General features: G+C 56.5%; 1 protein-coding gene across 1 annotated transcript in view; it reads right to left on the bottom strand.

Annotated features, from left to right (window-relative positions):
- Positions 1-16432, bottom strand: part of LOC147110145 (B-cell receptor CD22-like) — a 113789-nt gene that overhangs the window by 18375 nt on the left and 78982 nt on the right. Inside the window, exons 4-7 of the mRNA XM_086004078.1 lie at positions 13967-14233; positions 12301-12651; positions 8159-8458; positions 1998-2282 (exon numbers count right to left, since the gene is read on the bottom strand). Coding sequence (XP_085860204.1) covers positions 1998-2282; positions 8159-8458; positions 12301-12651; positions 13967-14233 — 1203 coding nt within the window. The remainder of the gene's footprint in view (positions 1-1997; positions 2283-8158; positions 8459-12300; positions 12652-13966; positions 14234-16432) is intronic.

Below are 16432 nucleotides of genomic sequence, written 5' to 3'. Positions count from 1 at the left end.
CAACGATAACATTTTACAGTACTCAAACCCAATTTATTTGTACTGAGTTCCGGTGACCGTAGCTACATTACTGCCGTGCCTCTCGCTGCAGCTTCGTGTGCTGCTGCCATAGTGACCGCTTTCTCAAGCGTCAGCTCATTCTCCTCGAGCAGTCGCTTTTGTGTATCTTCTTTTAATAAACCACACACAAATTTATCTCGTAGCGCCTCTGTCAGTCTCGTTCCAAACTGACAGTACTTTGCTAGCTTACGCAATTCCATTAAATATTCAGCATTGCTTTCATCCTTCAGCTGCCTTCTGCTGTAAAATTTAAATCGTTCCGCTAGCATCAGCGGCGTGGGGTTTAGATGATTTTTCAGGACAGTAACAATCTCCTCGAATGTCTTATCCGCTGGTTCATCTGGTGATAAAAGGTGTTTCAATTGCCCGTATGTCTTTGGACCCATTAAGTTTAATAATGTTAGTGCTTTCTCTTCATCTGGGATTTTATTTGCTTTACAATAATTTTGTATGCGTTCTACATACATGGCCCAATCTTCAATGTCGCTATCAAAGGTATTAATGTTCCCATGTTTAGGCATCGTTGCAATTTAATTTATTTTAATTTTTATCCAAGATGGCGGCTTCCCGCTCTTGTCTTCGTCCTCCGCCTAAAAAATGGCGGTTTTCCCACGCTTGGCGGTCTTCACCCGTCCCCCGACGCTGTCTCCGCTTCACCGCGGCTCTCGCGCCTTCAGTTGCCCCAGACGCTGTGCCTTTTTAGCCCGAATGTGGCCCGGCCCTTATCACCAGCCGCGATTGATGTCCCCGTGCTGCGCCTTTCGGCCCGAATGCGGCCCGGCCCTTATCTCCGGTCGCGATCGATCTCACCGCCCTTATTCCTCCATCTTCCCTCCCCGTCTGTACAGCCAACGCGGCCGACTTTCTGGTCGCGTCGCTGCCCGGCTTACCCACCACCGAGGTAGAAAGAAGATAGCTGACAGCCGCTGATGGAGGCTTCGAGTTCAGGATGTCTTCTGCACTCTGGTTTCTCGATGTCTGCCGCGCGACGTGTCTTCCAGCAGGGTGATGAGGGTGGAAGCCTCTCTTCGACGCCCGTTCTGTGGACGAAGCCGCCGTGGATATAAACTGCCGCAGGGTAAGAATCGGACTCGTCGCCACTGTTAAGTCTGTGCGTTTTAGTTGTAATTACTAACACAGACTACAAGATTAAAGTTCAACAGGTCTTTACTGATTGGAGGTCAGGACTATACTAAATACAATATTACTACACAGTGCTTATATACCGGTGGTCACCACCGGTATTACGTATACAGCAGCCAGAGAAAGTAGTACATCTCTTAAGGTGGAACAGGTTACATACACCACAGCGGGTTTGGGAGGAGCTGCCGAAGAAGCCTTGGCGAGTTGCTGCAGTGCATGTTGTAGATGGTCCACACTGCAGCCACGGTGCGCCGGTGGTGGAGGGAGTGAATGTTTAAGGTGGTGTATGGGGTGCCAATCAAGCGGGCTGCTTTGTCCTGGATGGTGTCGAGCTTCTTGAGTGTTGTTGGAGCTGCACTCATCCAGGCAAGTGGAGAGTATTCCATCACACTCCTTACTTGTGCCTTGTAGATGGTGGAAAGGCTTTGGGGAGTCAGGAGGTGAGACACTTGACGCAGAATACCCAGCCTCTGACCTGCTCTTGTTGCCACAGTATTTATGTGGCTGGTCCAGTAAAGTTTCTGGTCAATGGTAACCCCCAGGATGTTGATGGTGGGGGATTCGGCGATGGAAATACCATTGAGTGTCAAGGGGCAGTGGTTAGACTCTCGCTTGCTGGAGATAGTCATTGCCAGGCACGAATGTTTCTGGGCTCTTGTTTACCCACCCTCCCGGTTGTAGAGACTGAGGCACACACTCGCCTCAATACGAAGGCAGCATTAAAGAGACCCTGTCCCCTCAATGGTCCCAGTCCTTACCGCTACAAACAGAGCTTCACCCTACAAAATACTTACACTGGCCCTTCACAGAGAGGGTCTCGGATGGGCTGCTTCTCCCCATGGTGTTGGAAGCAATGCAGGAGTAATTCCCGTAGTCTGTGTAAGAGATTGTTTGAAACCGCAGCTTCTGATCCCACTTGTAGCTGATCTGATGTCCACTCTTGTACCAGGTGTAATCGCTGACTGCTGGGTTACTGTTGAGGGCATCGCAGCTTAAAGTGACAGAGTCCCCCTCTTTCATGCTGTGGCCCATTGTTATCCCATTTACTGTCACTGAGATGCTGGTGTTTCTCGGATGATCTGCAAATGCACAAAGGAGTTAAATAGAAAGTACAACCCAGGAAACAGGCCATTCGGCCCCACTGCTCCGTGCCGGTGTTTATGCCCCACACCAGCCTCCTCCCACCCCTCTTCGTCTCACCCCATCAACACCAGCCTCCTCCCACCCCTCTTCATCTCCCCCATCAACACCAGCCTCCTCCCACACCTCTTCATCTCACCCCATCAACACCAGCCTCCTCCCACCCCTCTTCATCTCACCCCATCAACACCAGCCTCCTCCCACACCTCTTCATCTCACCCCATCAACACCAGCCTCCTCCCACCCCTCTTCATCTCACACCTTCAAAACCAGCCTCCTCCCACACCTCTTCATCTCACCCCATCAACAGCAGCCTCCTCCCACCCCTCTTCATCTCACCCCGTCAACAGCAGCCTCCTCCCACCCCTCTTCATCTCACCCCATCAACACCAGCCTCCTCCCACCCCTCTTCATCTCACCCCATCAACACCAGCCTCCTCCCACCCCTCATCTCCCCATCAACACCAGCCTCCTCCCACCCCTCTTCATCTCACACCGTCAACACCAGCCTCCTCCCACCCCTCTTCATCTCACCCCATCAACACCAGCCTCCTCCCACCCCTCTCCATCTCACCCCATCAACACCAGCCTCCTCCCACCCCTCTTCATCTCACCCCATCAGTACCAGCCTCCTCCCACCCCTCTTCATCTTCCCCATTAACATCAGCCTCCTCCCACCCCTCTTCATCTCACCCTATCAACACCAGCCTCCTCCCACCCCTCTTCATCTCACCCCGTCAACACCAGCCTCCTCCCACCCTTCTTCATCTCACCCCATCAACACCAGCCTCCTCCCACCCCTCATCATCTCACCCCATCAACACCAGCCTCCTCCCACCCCTCTTCATCTCACCCCATCAACACCAGCCTCCTCCCACCCCTCTTCATCTCACCCCATCAACACCAGCCTCCTCCCACCCCTCTTCATCTCACCGCATCAACACCAGCCTCCTCCAACCCCTCTTCATCTCACCCCATCAACACCAGCCTCCTCCCACCCCTCTTCATCTCACCCCATCAACACCAGCCTCCTCCCACCCCTCTTCATCTCACCCCATCAACACCAGCCTCCTCCCACCCCTCTTCATCTCACCCCATCACCATATCCTTCTATTCCTTTCTCCCTCATGTGTTTATCCAGCTTCCCCTTAAACGTATCTTTCCTCATTGCCTCAACCACTCCCTGTGGTAACGAGTTCCCCATTCTCACAACTCTCTGGGTAAAGAAGTTTCTCCTGAATTCCCTATTGGATTTATCAGTGACTATCTTATATTAATGGCCCCTAGTTCTGGTCTCCCCACAAGTAGAAACATCTTCTCTACGTGTACCCTATCGAACCCCTTCATAATTTTAAAGACCTCTATCAGGTCACCCCTAAGCCTTCTCTTTTCTAAGGCAGCTGAAGGCACGGCCGCCAATGGTGGAGCGAAGAAATCGGGGGATGCGCAAGAGGCCGGAATTGGAGGAGCGCAGAGATCTCGGAGGGTTGTAGGGGCTGGAGGGGGTTACAGAGATAGGGAGGGTTGTAGGGGCTGGAGCAGGTTACAGAGATAGGGAGGGTTGTAGTGGCTGGAGGAGATTACAGAGATAGGGAGGGTTGTAGGGGCTGGAGCAGGTTACAGAGATAGGGAGGGTTGTAGTGGCTGGAGGAGGTTACAGAGATAGAGAGGGTTGTCGGGCCTGGAGGAGGTTACAGAGATAGGGAGGTTTGTAGGGGCTGGAGGAGCTTACAGAGATAGGGCGGGGTTTAGGGGCTGGAGGAGGTTACAGAGATAGGGAGGGCTGTAGGGGCCGGAGGAGGTTACAGAGATAGGGAGGGATGTAGGTGCTGGAGGAGGTTACAGAGATAGGGAGGGTTGTAGGGGTCTGGATGGTGTTACAGAGATAGGGAGGGTTGTAGGGGCTGGAGCAGGTTACAGAGATAGGGAGGGTTGTAGTGGCTGGAGGAGATTACAGAGATAGGGAGGGTTGTAGGGGCCGGAGGAGGTTACAGAGATAGGGAGGGATGTAGGTGCTGGAGGAGGTTACAGAGATAGGGAGGGTTGTAGGGGTCTGGATGGTGTTACAGAGATAGGGAGGGTTGTAGGGGCTGGAGCAGGTTACAGAGATAGGGAGGGTTGTAGTGGCTGGAGGAGATTACAGAGATAGGGAGGGTTGTAGGTGCTGGAGGAGGTTACAGAGGTAGAGAGGGTTGTCGGGCCTGGAGGAGGTTACAGAGATAGGGAGGTTTGTAGGGGCTGGAGGAGCTTACAGAGATAGGGAGGGCTGTAGGGGCTGGAGGAAGTTGCAGGGATAGTGAGGGTTGTAGGGGGCTGGAGGAGGTTACAGAGATAGGGAGGGTTTTAGGGCCTGGAGGAAGTGACAGAGATAGGGAGGGTTGTAGGGGCTGGAGGAGGTTACAGAGATAGTGAGGGTTGTAGGGGGCTGGAGGAGGTTACAGCGATAGGGAGGGTTGTAGGGGCTGGAGGAGGTTACAGAGATAGGGAGGGATGTAGGTGCTGGAGGAGGTTACAGAGATAGGGAGGGTTGTAGGGCCTGGAGGAGGTGACAGAGATAGGGAGGGTTGTAGGGGGCTGGAGGAGGTTACAGAGAAAGGGATGGTTGTAGGGGCTGGAGGAAGTTACAGAGATAGGGAGGGTTGCAGGGGGCTGGAGGAGATTACAAAGATAGGAAGGGTTGTCGGGGCTGGAGGAGGTTACAGAGGTAGGGAGGGTTGTAGGGTGCTGGGGGATTTTACAGACATAGGGTGGGCTGTAGGGGCTGGAGGAGGTTACAGAGATAGGGAGGGTTGTAGGGCCTGGAGGACGTTACAGAGATAGGGAGGTTTGAAGGGGCTGGAGGAGGTTACAGAGATAGGGAGGCTTGTAGGGGCTGGAGGAGGTTACAGAGATAGGGTGGGTTGTAGGGAACTGGAGGAGGTTTCAGCGATAGGGAGGGTTGTAGGGGCTGGAGGAGGTTACAGAGAAAGGGATGGTTGTAGTGGCTGGAGGAGATTACAGAGATAGGGAGGGTTGTAGGTGCTGGAGGAGGTTACAGAGGTAGAGAGGGTTGTCGGGCCTGGAGGAGGTTACAGAGATAGGGAGGTTTGTAGGGGCTGGAGGAGGTTACAGAGATAGGGAGGGCTGTAGGGGCTGGAGGAAGTTGCAGGGATAGTGAGGGTTGTAGGGGGCTGGAGGAGGTTACAGAGATAGGGAGGGTTTTAGGGCCTGGAGGAAGTGACAGAGATAGGGAGGGTTGTAGGGGCTGGAGGAGGTTACAGAGATAGTGAGGGTTGTAGGGGGCTGGAGGAGGTTACAGCGATAGGGAGGGTTGTAGGGGCTGGAGGAGGTTACAGAGATAGGGAGGGATGTAGGTGCTGGAGGAGGTTACAGAGATAGGGAGGGTTGTAGGGCCTGGAGGAGGTGACAGAGATAGGGAGGGTTGTAGGGGGCTGGAGGAGGTTACAGAGAAAGGGATGGTTGTAGGGGCTGGAGGAAGTTACAGAGATAGGGAGGGTTGCAGGGGGCTGGAGGAGATTACAAAGATAGGAAGGGTTGTCGGGGCTGGAGGAGGTTACAGAGGTAGGGAGGGTTGTAGGGTGCTGGGGGATTTTACAGACATAGGGTGGGCTGTAGGGGCTGGAGGAGGTTACAGAGATAGGGAGGGTTGTAGGGCCTGGAGGACGTTACAGAGATAGGGAGGTTTGAAGGGGCTGGAGGAGGTTACAGAGATAGGGAGGCTTGTAGGGGCTGGAGGAGGTTACAGAGATAGGGTGGGTTGTAGGGAACTGGAGGAGGTTTCAGCGATAGGGAGGGTTGTAGGGGCTGGAGGAGGTTACAGAGAAAGGGATGGTTGTTGGGGCTGGAGGAGGTTACAGAGATAGGGAGGGTTGTAGGGGACTGGAGGAGATTACAGAGATAGGGAGGGTTGTAGGGGCTGGAGGAGGTTACAGAGGTAGGGAGGGTTGTAGGGGCTGTAGAAGGTTACAGAGATAGGGAGTGTTTTAGGGGGTGGAGGAGGTTACATAGATAGGGAGGGATGTAGGGGGCTGGAGGAGGTTACAGAGATAGGGAGTGTTGTAGGTGCTGGAGGAGGTTACAGAGATAAGGAGTGTTGTAGGGGCTGGAGGAGGTTACAGAGATGGCGAGGGTTGTAAGGGCTGGAGGAGGTTACAGGGATAGGGAGGGCTGTAGGGGCTGGAGGAGGTTACAGAGATAGTGAGTGTTGTAGGGGCTGGAGGAGGTTACAGAGATGGGGAGAGTTGTAGGGGGCTGGATGAGGTTACAGAGATAGGGAGGGTTGTAGGGGCTGGAGGATGTTACAGAGATAGGGAGGGTTGTAGTGGGCTGGAGGAGGTTACAGAGATAGGGAGGGCTGTAGGGGCTGGAGGAAGTTACAGGGATAGTGAGGGTTGTAGGGGGCTGGAGGAGGTTACAGAGATAGGGAGGGTTGTAGGGGCCGGAGGAGGTTACAGAGATAGGGAGGGATGTAGGTGCTGGAGGAGGTTACAGAGATAGGGAGGGTTGTAGGGCCTGGAGGAGGTGACAGAGATAGGGAGGGTTGTAGGGGCTGGAGGAGGTTACAGAGATAGGGAGGGTTGTAGGGCCTGGAGGAGGTGACAGAGATAGGGAGGGTTGTAGGGGCTGGAGGAGGTTACAGAGATAGGGAGGGTTGCAGGGGGCTGGAGGAGATTACAAAGATAGGAAGGGTTGTAGGGGCTGGAGGAGGTTACAGAGGTAGGGAGGGTTGTAGGGTGCTGGGGGATTTTACAGACATAGGGTGGGCTGTAGGGGCTGGAAGAGGTTACAGAGATAGGGAGGGTTGTAGGGCCTGGAGGACGTTACAGAGATAGGGAGGGTTGAAGGGGCTGGAGGAGGTTACAGAGGTAGGGAGGGTTGTAGGGGCTGTAGAAGGTTACAGAGATAGGGAGTGTTTTAGGGGCTGGAGGAGGTTACATAGATAGGGAGGGATGTAGGGGGCTGGAGGAGGTTACAGAGATAGGGAGTGTTGTAGGTGCTGGAGGAGGTTACAGAGATAGGGAGTGTTGTTGGGGCTGGAGGAGGTTACAGAGATGGCGATGTTTGTAGGGGCTGGAGGAGGTTACAGAGATAGGGAGGGCTGTAGGGGCTGGAGGAGGTTACAGAGATAGTGAGTGTTGTAGGGGCTGGAGGAGGTTACAGAGATGGGGAGAGTTGTAGGGGGCTGGATGAGGTTACAGAGATAGGGAGGGTTGTCGGGGCTGGAGGATGTTACAGAGATAGTGATGGTTGTAGTGGGCTGGAGGAGGTTACAGAGATAGGGAGGGCTGTAGGCGACTGGAGAAGGTTACAGAGATAGGGAGGAGTGGAGGGGCTGGATGAGGTTACAGAGATAGGGAGGGTTGTTGGCCACTGGAGGAGGTTGCAGAGATCGGGAGGAGTGGAGGGGCAGGAGGAGGTTACAGAGATATGCAGGGACGAGGAGGCCATGGAGGGATTTAAAATCGAGGTGCTGCTTAACCGGGAGCCAGTGTAGGTCAACGAGCACAGCGGTGATGGGCGAACGGGATTTGGTGCGAGTTCGGACACGGGGCAGCAGAGTTTTGGATGACCTCAGGTTTACTTGGGGTGGAATGTGGGAGGCCGGCCAGGAGTGCGTTGGAATAGTCGAGCCTGGAGGTAACAAAGTCATGGATGAGGGTTTCAGCAGCGGATGAGCTGAGGCAGTGACGGAGACGGGCGAGGTTACGGAGGTGTAAGTAGGCGGTCTTTGTTATGCTGCGGATATGTGGTCGGAAGCTCATCTCAGGGTCAAATATGACACCGAGGATGCGAACCGTCTGGCCCAGATACTTACACTTGACGTTCAGTTTGACTTCACTTTGGGCAGAAATGGGCTTGCGCCCAAACTGGGCCTTGCACGTTAGCATCCGATCTCGTTGCTCGAACGTCGGGGTGACTGTCACGTCGCGGCTATATGTCCACATGTTATCCCTGTAATCTTTCCGCGTCTCCGACAGGATGCTCGAGTCAGGGACTTTCCACTCCAAAGCAGGGATGTCTTCAGGGCAAAAACTGTGCACAGAACAGGTCACAGTGGCTTTCGTCCCCTCCACGATATCCAAAGGTGGTTTAATCTCTGGTTCCTCCAGATACTCTGTGGAATTGACCAACAAATTAAAGCGTCTGAAGCTTTGTGGGATCCAGCCGCACCTCCAGAGACCCGGTAATCCAGGCCGACACTCCCCAGTGCCAGAACTGTCAGAGGGGCAGTACTGAGGGAGCGCCGCACTGTCGGAGGGGCGGTACTGAGGGAGTGCCGCACTGTCAGAGGGGCAGAACTGAGGGAGCGCCGCACTGTTGGAGGGACAGTACTGAGGGAGCGCCGCACTGTCGGAGGGGCAGTACTGAGGGAGACCCGCACTATCGGAGGGGCAGTACTGAGGGAGCGCCGCACTGTCAGAGGGGCAGTACTGAGGGAGCGCCGCACTCTCGGGGGGCAGTACTGAGGGAGCGCCGCACTGTCGGAGGGTCAGGACTGAGGGTGTGCCGCACTGTCGGAGGGGCAGTACTGAGGGAGCGCCACACCATCGGAGGATCAGTCCTGAGGGAGCCCCGCACTGTCGGAGGATCAATACTGAGGGAGGGGCGCGCTGTCGGAGGTGCAGTACTGAGGGAGCGCCGCACTGTCAGAGGGTCAGTACTGAGTGAGGGCCGCACTGCCGGAGGTGCAGTACTGAGTGAGCGCTGCACTGTCGGAGGGGCAGTACTGAGGGAGCGCCGCACTGTCGGAGGGGCAGTACTGAGGGAGCGCCGTACTGTCGGAGGGGCGGTACTGAGGGAGCGCCGCACTGTCGGAGGGGCAGTACTGAGGGGGCGCCGCACTGTCGGAGGGTCAGTACTGAGGGAGCGCCGCACTGTCGGAGGGGCAGTACTGAGGGAGCGCCGCACTGTCGGAGGGTCAGTACTGAGGGAGCGCCGCACTGACGGAGGTGCATTACTGAGGGAGCGCCGCACTGTCAGAGGGTCAGTACTGAGTGAGGGCCGCACTGCCGGAGGCGCAGTACTGAGTGAGCGCTGCACTGTCGGAGGGGCAGTACTGAGGGAGCGCCGCACTGTCGGAGGGGCAGTACTGAGGGAGCGCTGCACTGTCAGAGGGGCAGTACTGAGGGAGCGCCGCACTGTCGGTGGGTGAGTACTGAGGGAGCGCCGCACTGTCGGAGGGGCAGTACTGAGGGAGCACCGCACGCTTGGAGGGGCTGTACTGAGGGAGTGCCGCACCGTCGGAGGGGCAGTACTGAGGGAGCGCCGCACTGTCGGAGGGGCAGTACTGAGGGAGGGCCGCACTGTCGGAGGGGCAGTATTGAGGGAGCGCCGCACTGTCGGAGGGGCAGTACTGAGGGAGCGCCGCACTGTCGGAGGGGCTGCACTGAGGGAGCACCGCACTGCCGGAGGGGCAGTTCTGAGGGAGCGCCGCACTGTTGGAGGGGCAGTACTGAGAGAGCGCCACACTGTCGGAGGGTCAGTACTGAGGGAGCCGCGCACTGTCGGAGGCACAGTACTGAGTGAGCGCCGCACTGTCAGAGGGGCAGTAGTGAGGGAGCGCCGAACTGTCGGAGGGGCTCTACTGAGGGAGCGCCGCACTGTCGGAGGGGCGGTACTGAGGGAGCGCCGCACTGTCGGAGGGGCAGTACTGAGGGAGCGCCGCACTGTCGGAGGGGCAGTACTGAGGGAGCGCTGCTCTGTCGGAGGGACAGTACTGAGGGAGCGCCGCACTGTCGGCGGGTCAGTACTGAGGGAGCGCCGCACTGTCGGAGGGGCAGTACTGAGGGAGCTCCGCACTGTCGGAGGGGCTGTACTGAGGTATTGCAGCACTGTCAGAGGGGCAGTAGTGAGGGAGAGCCGCATTGTCGGAGGGGCAGTACTGAGGGAGCGCCGCACTGTCAGAGGGGCAGTACTGAGGGAGCGCCGCAATTTTGGAGGGGCAGTACTGAGGGAGCGCCACACTGTCGGAGGGTCAGTACTGAGGGTGTGCCGCACTGTCGGAGGGGCAGTAGTGAGGGAGCGCCGCACTGTCAGAGGGGCGGTACTGAGGGAGCGCCACACCATCGGAGGGTCTGTCCTGAGGGAGCCCCGCACTGTCGGTGGCGCAGTACTGAGGGAGCGCAGCACTGTCAGAGGATCAGTACTGAGGGAGGGGCGCACTGTCGGAGGTGCAGTACTGAGGGAGCGCCGCACTGTCAGAGGGTCAGTACTGAGTGAGGGCCGCAATGCCGGAGGTGCAGTACTGAGGGAGCGCTGCACTGTCGGACGGGCAGTACTGAGGGAGAGCCGAAATGTCGGAGGGGCAGTACTGAGGGAGAGCCGAAATTTCGGAGGGGCAGTACTGAGGGAGTGCCGCACTGTCGGAGGGGCAGTACTGAGGAAGCGCCGAACTGTCGGAGGGGCAGTACTGAGGGAGCGCCGCACTGTCGGAGGGTCTTTACTGAGGGAGCGCCGCACTGTCGGAGGGTCAGTACTGAGGGAGCGCTGCACTGTCGGAGGGGCAGTACTGAGTGAGGGCCGCACTGCTGGAGGTGCAGTACTGAGTGAGCGCTGCACTGTCGGAGGGGTAGTACTGAGGGAGCGCTGCACTGTCGGAGGGGCAGTACTGAGGGAGAGCCGCACTGCCGGAGAGGCAGTTCTGAGGGAGCGCCGCACTGTCGGAGGGGCAGTACTGAGTGAGCGCTGCACTGTCGGAGGGGCAGTACTGAGGGAGCGCCGCACTGTCAGAGGGGCAGTACTGAGGGAGCGCCGCACTGTCGGAGGGGCAGTACTGAGGGAGCGCCGCACTGTCGGAGGGGCAGTACTGAGGGAGCGTCGCACTGTCGGAGGGGCAGTATTGGTCTCGGTTCTATCCAGCCCATTCACCATGTCCCGCTCTTCATTGTCAATTCCAGCAGATGGCAATGTTTAATTATCAAATGATCAGAAAGGGAATCTTCGCTCTCAAAGTGACCTGAAGTTTCAAAGTTTTCAATCTCGCTCACTTAGAAGGAGAGGCAAGTGTTTTGTTAATCTTACAATTCATTCTTGGGATTTGGGCATCGCTGGCAATCCGGCATTTATTGCCCATCCCTAGTTGCCCAGGATACCGGGGAGAACTCCCCGACTCTTCTTCGAAATAGTGGCCATTGGATCTTTTATGACCAGCCGAGTGGGCTTTGATTTATCGTCTCATTCGAGAGATGGCCCCTCCGAAAGTGTGACGCTTCCTCAGTACTACCCCTCTGACAGTGCGGCACTCCCTCAGTATTGCCCCTCCGACAGTGCACCGCTCCCTCAGTACTGCCCCTCCGACAGTGCTGCGCTCCCTCAGTACTGCCCCTCCGACAGTGCAGCGCTCCCTCTCTACTGCCCCTCCGAAAGTGTGACGCTTCCTCAGTACTGCCCCTCCGACAGTGCGGCGCTCCATCAGTAGGGCACCTCCGACAGTGTGACGCTTCCTCAGTACTGCCCCTCCGACAGTGCAGCCCTCCCTCAGTACTGCCCCTCCGACAGTGCGGCGCTTCCTCAGTACTGCCCCTCCGACAGTGCGGCGCTCCCTCAGTACTGCCCCTTCGACAGTGTGGCGCTCCCTCAGTACTGCCCCTCTGACAGTGTGGCACTCCCTCAGTACTGCCCCTTCGACAGTGTGGCGCTCCCTCAGTACTGCCCCTCCGACAGTGCGGCGCTCCCTCAGTACTGCCCCTCCGACAGTGCGGCGCTCCCTCAGTACTGCTCCTCCGACAGTGTGGCGCTCCCTCAGTACTGCCCCTCCGACAGTGTGGCGCTCCCTCAGTACTGGCAGCAGGGAGTGTCAGCCTGGATTATGGGGCTCGAGTGTCTGGCGTGGGCCTCAAACCCATGACCGCCTGACTCAGAGGCGAGAGAGAGAGAGCAAGAGAGCGAGCTAAACCCTCTGAGCCACCACTGACACAGTATAGAAAGTAGATAGGCCGATTTCTTTCTCAAACTCACCAGATACCAGCAGTTTGACCCCGACTTGCGTTGACCATTTTGCTCCGCCCAATTTCATTCGGAAATAATATTTCCCGCTGTCTGTCCCCGTTAAATTCTTTATCTTCAAGGTACAGCTTCCGCTGTCCATATTTCCAAGGAACTCTACCCGTCCTGTATAATCAGCATCACTGCCTTCTTTGCTGTGATGTACTTTAGGTCCATCATAATGGTCGTCCTTTAGCCAAATCCCAATCTTTTCGGCAGCTTTCTTAATGTCACTGGGACAGCTGAATTGGCAAGGAATAGTCACACAGGATCCTTCCAGGGCCCTCATTGCAAGCGGAGCCCACACGCCCCAGTTTTGGTTACCTGCAAGAGACAGGGTCGGGGTGAGGACTGTGAACATCGCAAATCAAGGCACAACCAGACAACGGTGAGGGTTAAAGTGATATCGGAGCTGGTGCGAGTGATGGGACAGCGCAAGGGGTTGGAGAATTCCTGGGTTCCAGGATCAAATCCCCTCAGGAATGATAATTACAAAGCATTTACAGCACAGAATCTGGCTATTCGCTTTTAAGGAGCGTCTTAAAGGAGGAGAGAGAGAGGCGGAGAGGTTTAGGGAGGGAATTCCAGAGCTCGGGGCCCAGGCTGAAGGCACGGCCGCCAATGGTGGAGCGGTGGAAATCGGGGGGATGGACAAGAGGCCAGAATTGGAGGAGCACAGAGATCTGGGAGGGTTGTAGGGGCTGGAGGAGGTTACAGAGATAGGGAGGGTTGTAGGGGCTGGAGGAGGTTACAGAGATAGGGAGGGTTGTAGGGGCTGGAGGAGGTTACAGAGATAGGGAGGGTTGTAGGGGCTGGAGGAGGTTACAGAGATAGGGAGGGTTGTAGCGGGCTGGAGGAGGTTACAGAGATAGGGAGGGTTGTAGGGGCTGGAGGAGGTTACAGAGATAGGGAGGGTTGTAGGGGGCTGGAGGATATTACAGAGATAGGGAGGGTTGTAGGGGCTGGAGGAGGTTACAGAGATAGGGAGGGTTGTAGGGGGCTGGAGGAGGTTACAGAGATAGGGGGGGTTGTAGGGGCTGGAGGAGGCTACAGAGATAGGGAGGGTTGTAGGGGCTGGAGGGGGTTACAGAGATAGGGAGGGTTGTAGGGGCTGGAGGAGGTTACAGAGATAGGGAGGTTTGTAGGGGCTGGAGGGGGTTACAGAGATAGGGAGGGTTGTAGTGGCTGGAGGGGGTTACAGAGATAGGGAGTGTTGTAGGGGCTGGAGGGGGTTACAGAGATAGGGAGGGTTGTAGGGGCTGGAGGGGGTTACAGAGATAGGGATGGTTGTAGGGGCTGGAGGAGGTTACAGAGATAGGGAGGGTTGTAGGGGCTGGAGGAGGTTACAGAGATAGGGAGGGTTGTAGGGGCTGGAGGAGGTTACAGAGATAGGGAGGGTTGTAGGGGGCTGGAGGAAGTTACAGAGATAGGGAGCGGGGGGCGAGGAGGCCATGGAGGGATTTGAACACGAGGATGAGAATTATAAAATCGAGGTGTTGCCGGACTGGGAGCCAGTGTTGGTCAGCGAGCGACAGGGTGGTTGATGGGTGAACGGGACTGGGTGCGAGTTAGGACAGCAAAGTTTTGGATGAAATGAAGTTTACAGAGGGCGGGAGGTAAAGGAGGCCCCGATACTTACTTAATATTGGCAGGCTGATTTCATCAGAGGAGGTTGTTCCGACTGCATTAGTCGCTTCACACTGGTAGTGATTATACTGATAAGCTGATGGGATGTTCAGTGTTTCTCCAGTCTTGGATCCAGAGGACTGAGCGCTATCCCTTGTACGCCATTTGTAGCCTGTTACTGGAGGGTTACTGGTGGAGACCCCACATTTTAACATCATCGTACCACCTGCACGGATTGGCGTATTGCGGCAGGAGGCAATGTAAACCTGCTTCGGGGCATCTGGTGAACAAAAAGGAGCAGAATCAATGCAGTCCGTTAACACGAGCCGGAGGTCGCAGAGCGCAGGGAGAATAAACTCATCGGGTCTCAAGACTTCCCAAAGCGCATCGTAGACAATGAGTTCCCAATAGAGGCAAAATTGTCCGTGCAAGGTCATAGAAACAGCGATGAGATAGTGACACAGGAACAGGAGGAGACCCATTCAGCCCCTCGAGCCTGTTACACAGGAACAGGAGGAGGCCCATTCAGCCCCTCGAGCCTGTTACACAGGAACAGGAGGAGCCCATTCAGCCCCTCGAGCCTGTTACACAGGAACAGGAGGAGGCCCATTCAGCCCCTCTCGAGCCTGTTACACAGGAACAGGAGGAGGCCCATTCAGCCCCTCGAGCCTGTTACACAGGAACAGGAGGAGTCCCATTCAGTCCCTCTGGCCTGTTACACAGGAACAGGAGGAGGCCCATTCAGCCCCTCGAGCCTGTTACACAGGAACAGGAGGAGGCCCATTCAGCCCCTCGAGCCTGTTACACAGGAACAGGAGGAGGCCCATTCAGCCCCTCGAGCCTGTTACACAGGAACAGGAGGAGTCCCATTCAGTCCCTCTGGCCTGTTACACAGGAACAGGAGGAGGCCCATTCAGCCCCTCGGGCCTGTTACACAGGAACAGGAGGCCCATTCAGCCCCTCGAGCCTGTTACACAGTAACAGGAGGAGGCCCATTCCGCCCCTCGAGCCTGCTACACTGGAACAGGAGGAGGCCCATTCAGACCCTCGAGCCTGTTACACAGGAACAGGAGGAGGCCCATTCAGCCCCTCGAGCCTGTTACACAGGAACAGGAGGAGACCCATTCAGCCCCTCGAGCCTGTTGCACAGGAACAGGAGGAGACCCATTCAGCCCCTCGAGCCTGTTACACAGGAACAGGAGGAGGCCCATTCAGCCCCTCGAGACTGTTACACAGGAACAGGAGGAGGCCCATTCAGCCCCTCGAGCCTGTTACACAGGAACAGGAGGAGGCCCATTCAGCCCCTTGAGCCTGTTACACAGGAACAGGAGGAGGCCCATTCAGCCCCTCGAGCCTGTTACACAGGAACAGGAGGAGGCCCATTCAGCCCCTCGAGCCTGTTACACAGGAACAGGAGGAGGTCCATTCAGCCCCTCGAGCCTGTTACACAGGAACAGGAGGAGGCCCATTCAGCCCCTCGAGCCTGTTACACAGGAACAGGAGGAGGCCCATTCAGCCCCTCGAGCCTATTCCGCCATTCAATTAGATCGCGGCTAATCTGTATGTTCACTCCATCTACCCGCCTCGGTTCCGTAACCCTTAATACCCTTACCCAACACAAATCTATCGATCTCAGCATTGAAATTTCCATTTGATCCCCAGCCTCAGCTTTTTTTGGGGGAGAGAGTTCCAGATTTCCCCACCCTTTGTGTGAAGAAGTGCTTCCTGACATCACCCCTGAACGGCCTGGCTCTAATTTTAAGGTTCTGCCCCCTTGTTCTGGACTCCCCCCACCAGAGGAAATAGTTTCTCTCTCTCGACCCTGTCGAATCCTTTAATCATCTCAAACACCTCGATTAGATCACCCCTTAATCTTCTAATTTCCAGGGAACACAAGCCCAGTCTGTGCCAACCTGTCCTCGTGATTTAACCCTTTCAGCCCCGGGTATCATTCTGGGGAATCTGCGCTGCTCCCGTGTATTTTGGTTGAAGGATAAATATTGGCCAGGACACCTGGGAGAACCCCCCTGCTCTTTGCCCGGGGATTCTTTATGGCCATTTGAGAAAGCAGACGGAGCCTCGGTTTAATGTCTCGTCCAAAAGCTGGCACCTCCGACAGTGCGGCTCTCCCTCAGTACTGCCCCACCGACAGTGCAGCGCACACTCAGTACTGCCTCTCCGACAGTGCGGTGCTCCCTCAGTACTGCACCTCCGATAATGCGGCGCTCCCTCAGTACAGCCCCTCCGACAGTGCGGCGCTCCCTCAGTACTGCACCTCCGATAATGCGGCGCTCCCTCAGTACTGCCCCTCCGACAGTGCAGCGCTCTCTCAGTACTCCCCCTCCAACAGTGCGGCGCTACCTCAGTACTGCCCCTCCGACAGTGCGGCGCTCCCTCAGTACTGCCCCTCCGACAGTGCGGCGCTCCCTCAGTATTGCCCCTCCGACAGTGCGGCGGTCCCTCAGTACCGGCCCTCCGA

This window comes from Somniosus microcephalus, chromosome 12 (assembly GCF_052327205.1).
Source record: "Somniosus microcephalus isolate GS21.2 chromosome 12, FLI_Smic_1.0, whole genome shotgun sequence".
NCBI lineage: Eukaryota > Metazoa > Chordata > Chondrichthyes > Squaliformes > Somniosidae > Somniosus > Somniosus microcephalus.
The sequence above is the reverse complement of the archived record's forward strand: the minus strand, read 5'-3'. Positions and strand labels throughout refer to the sequence as shown.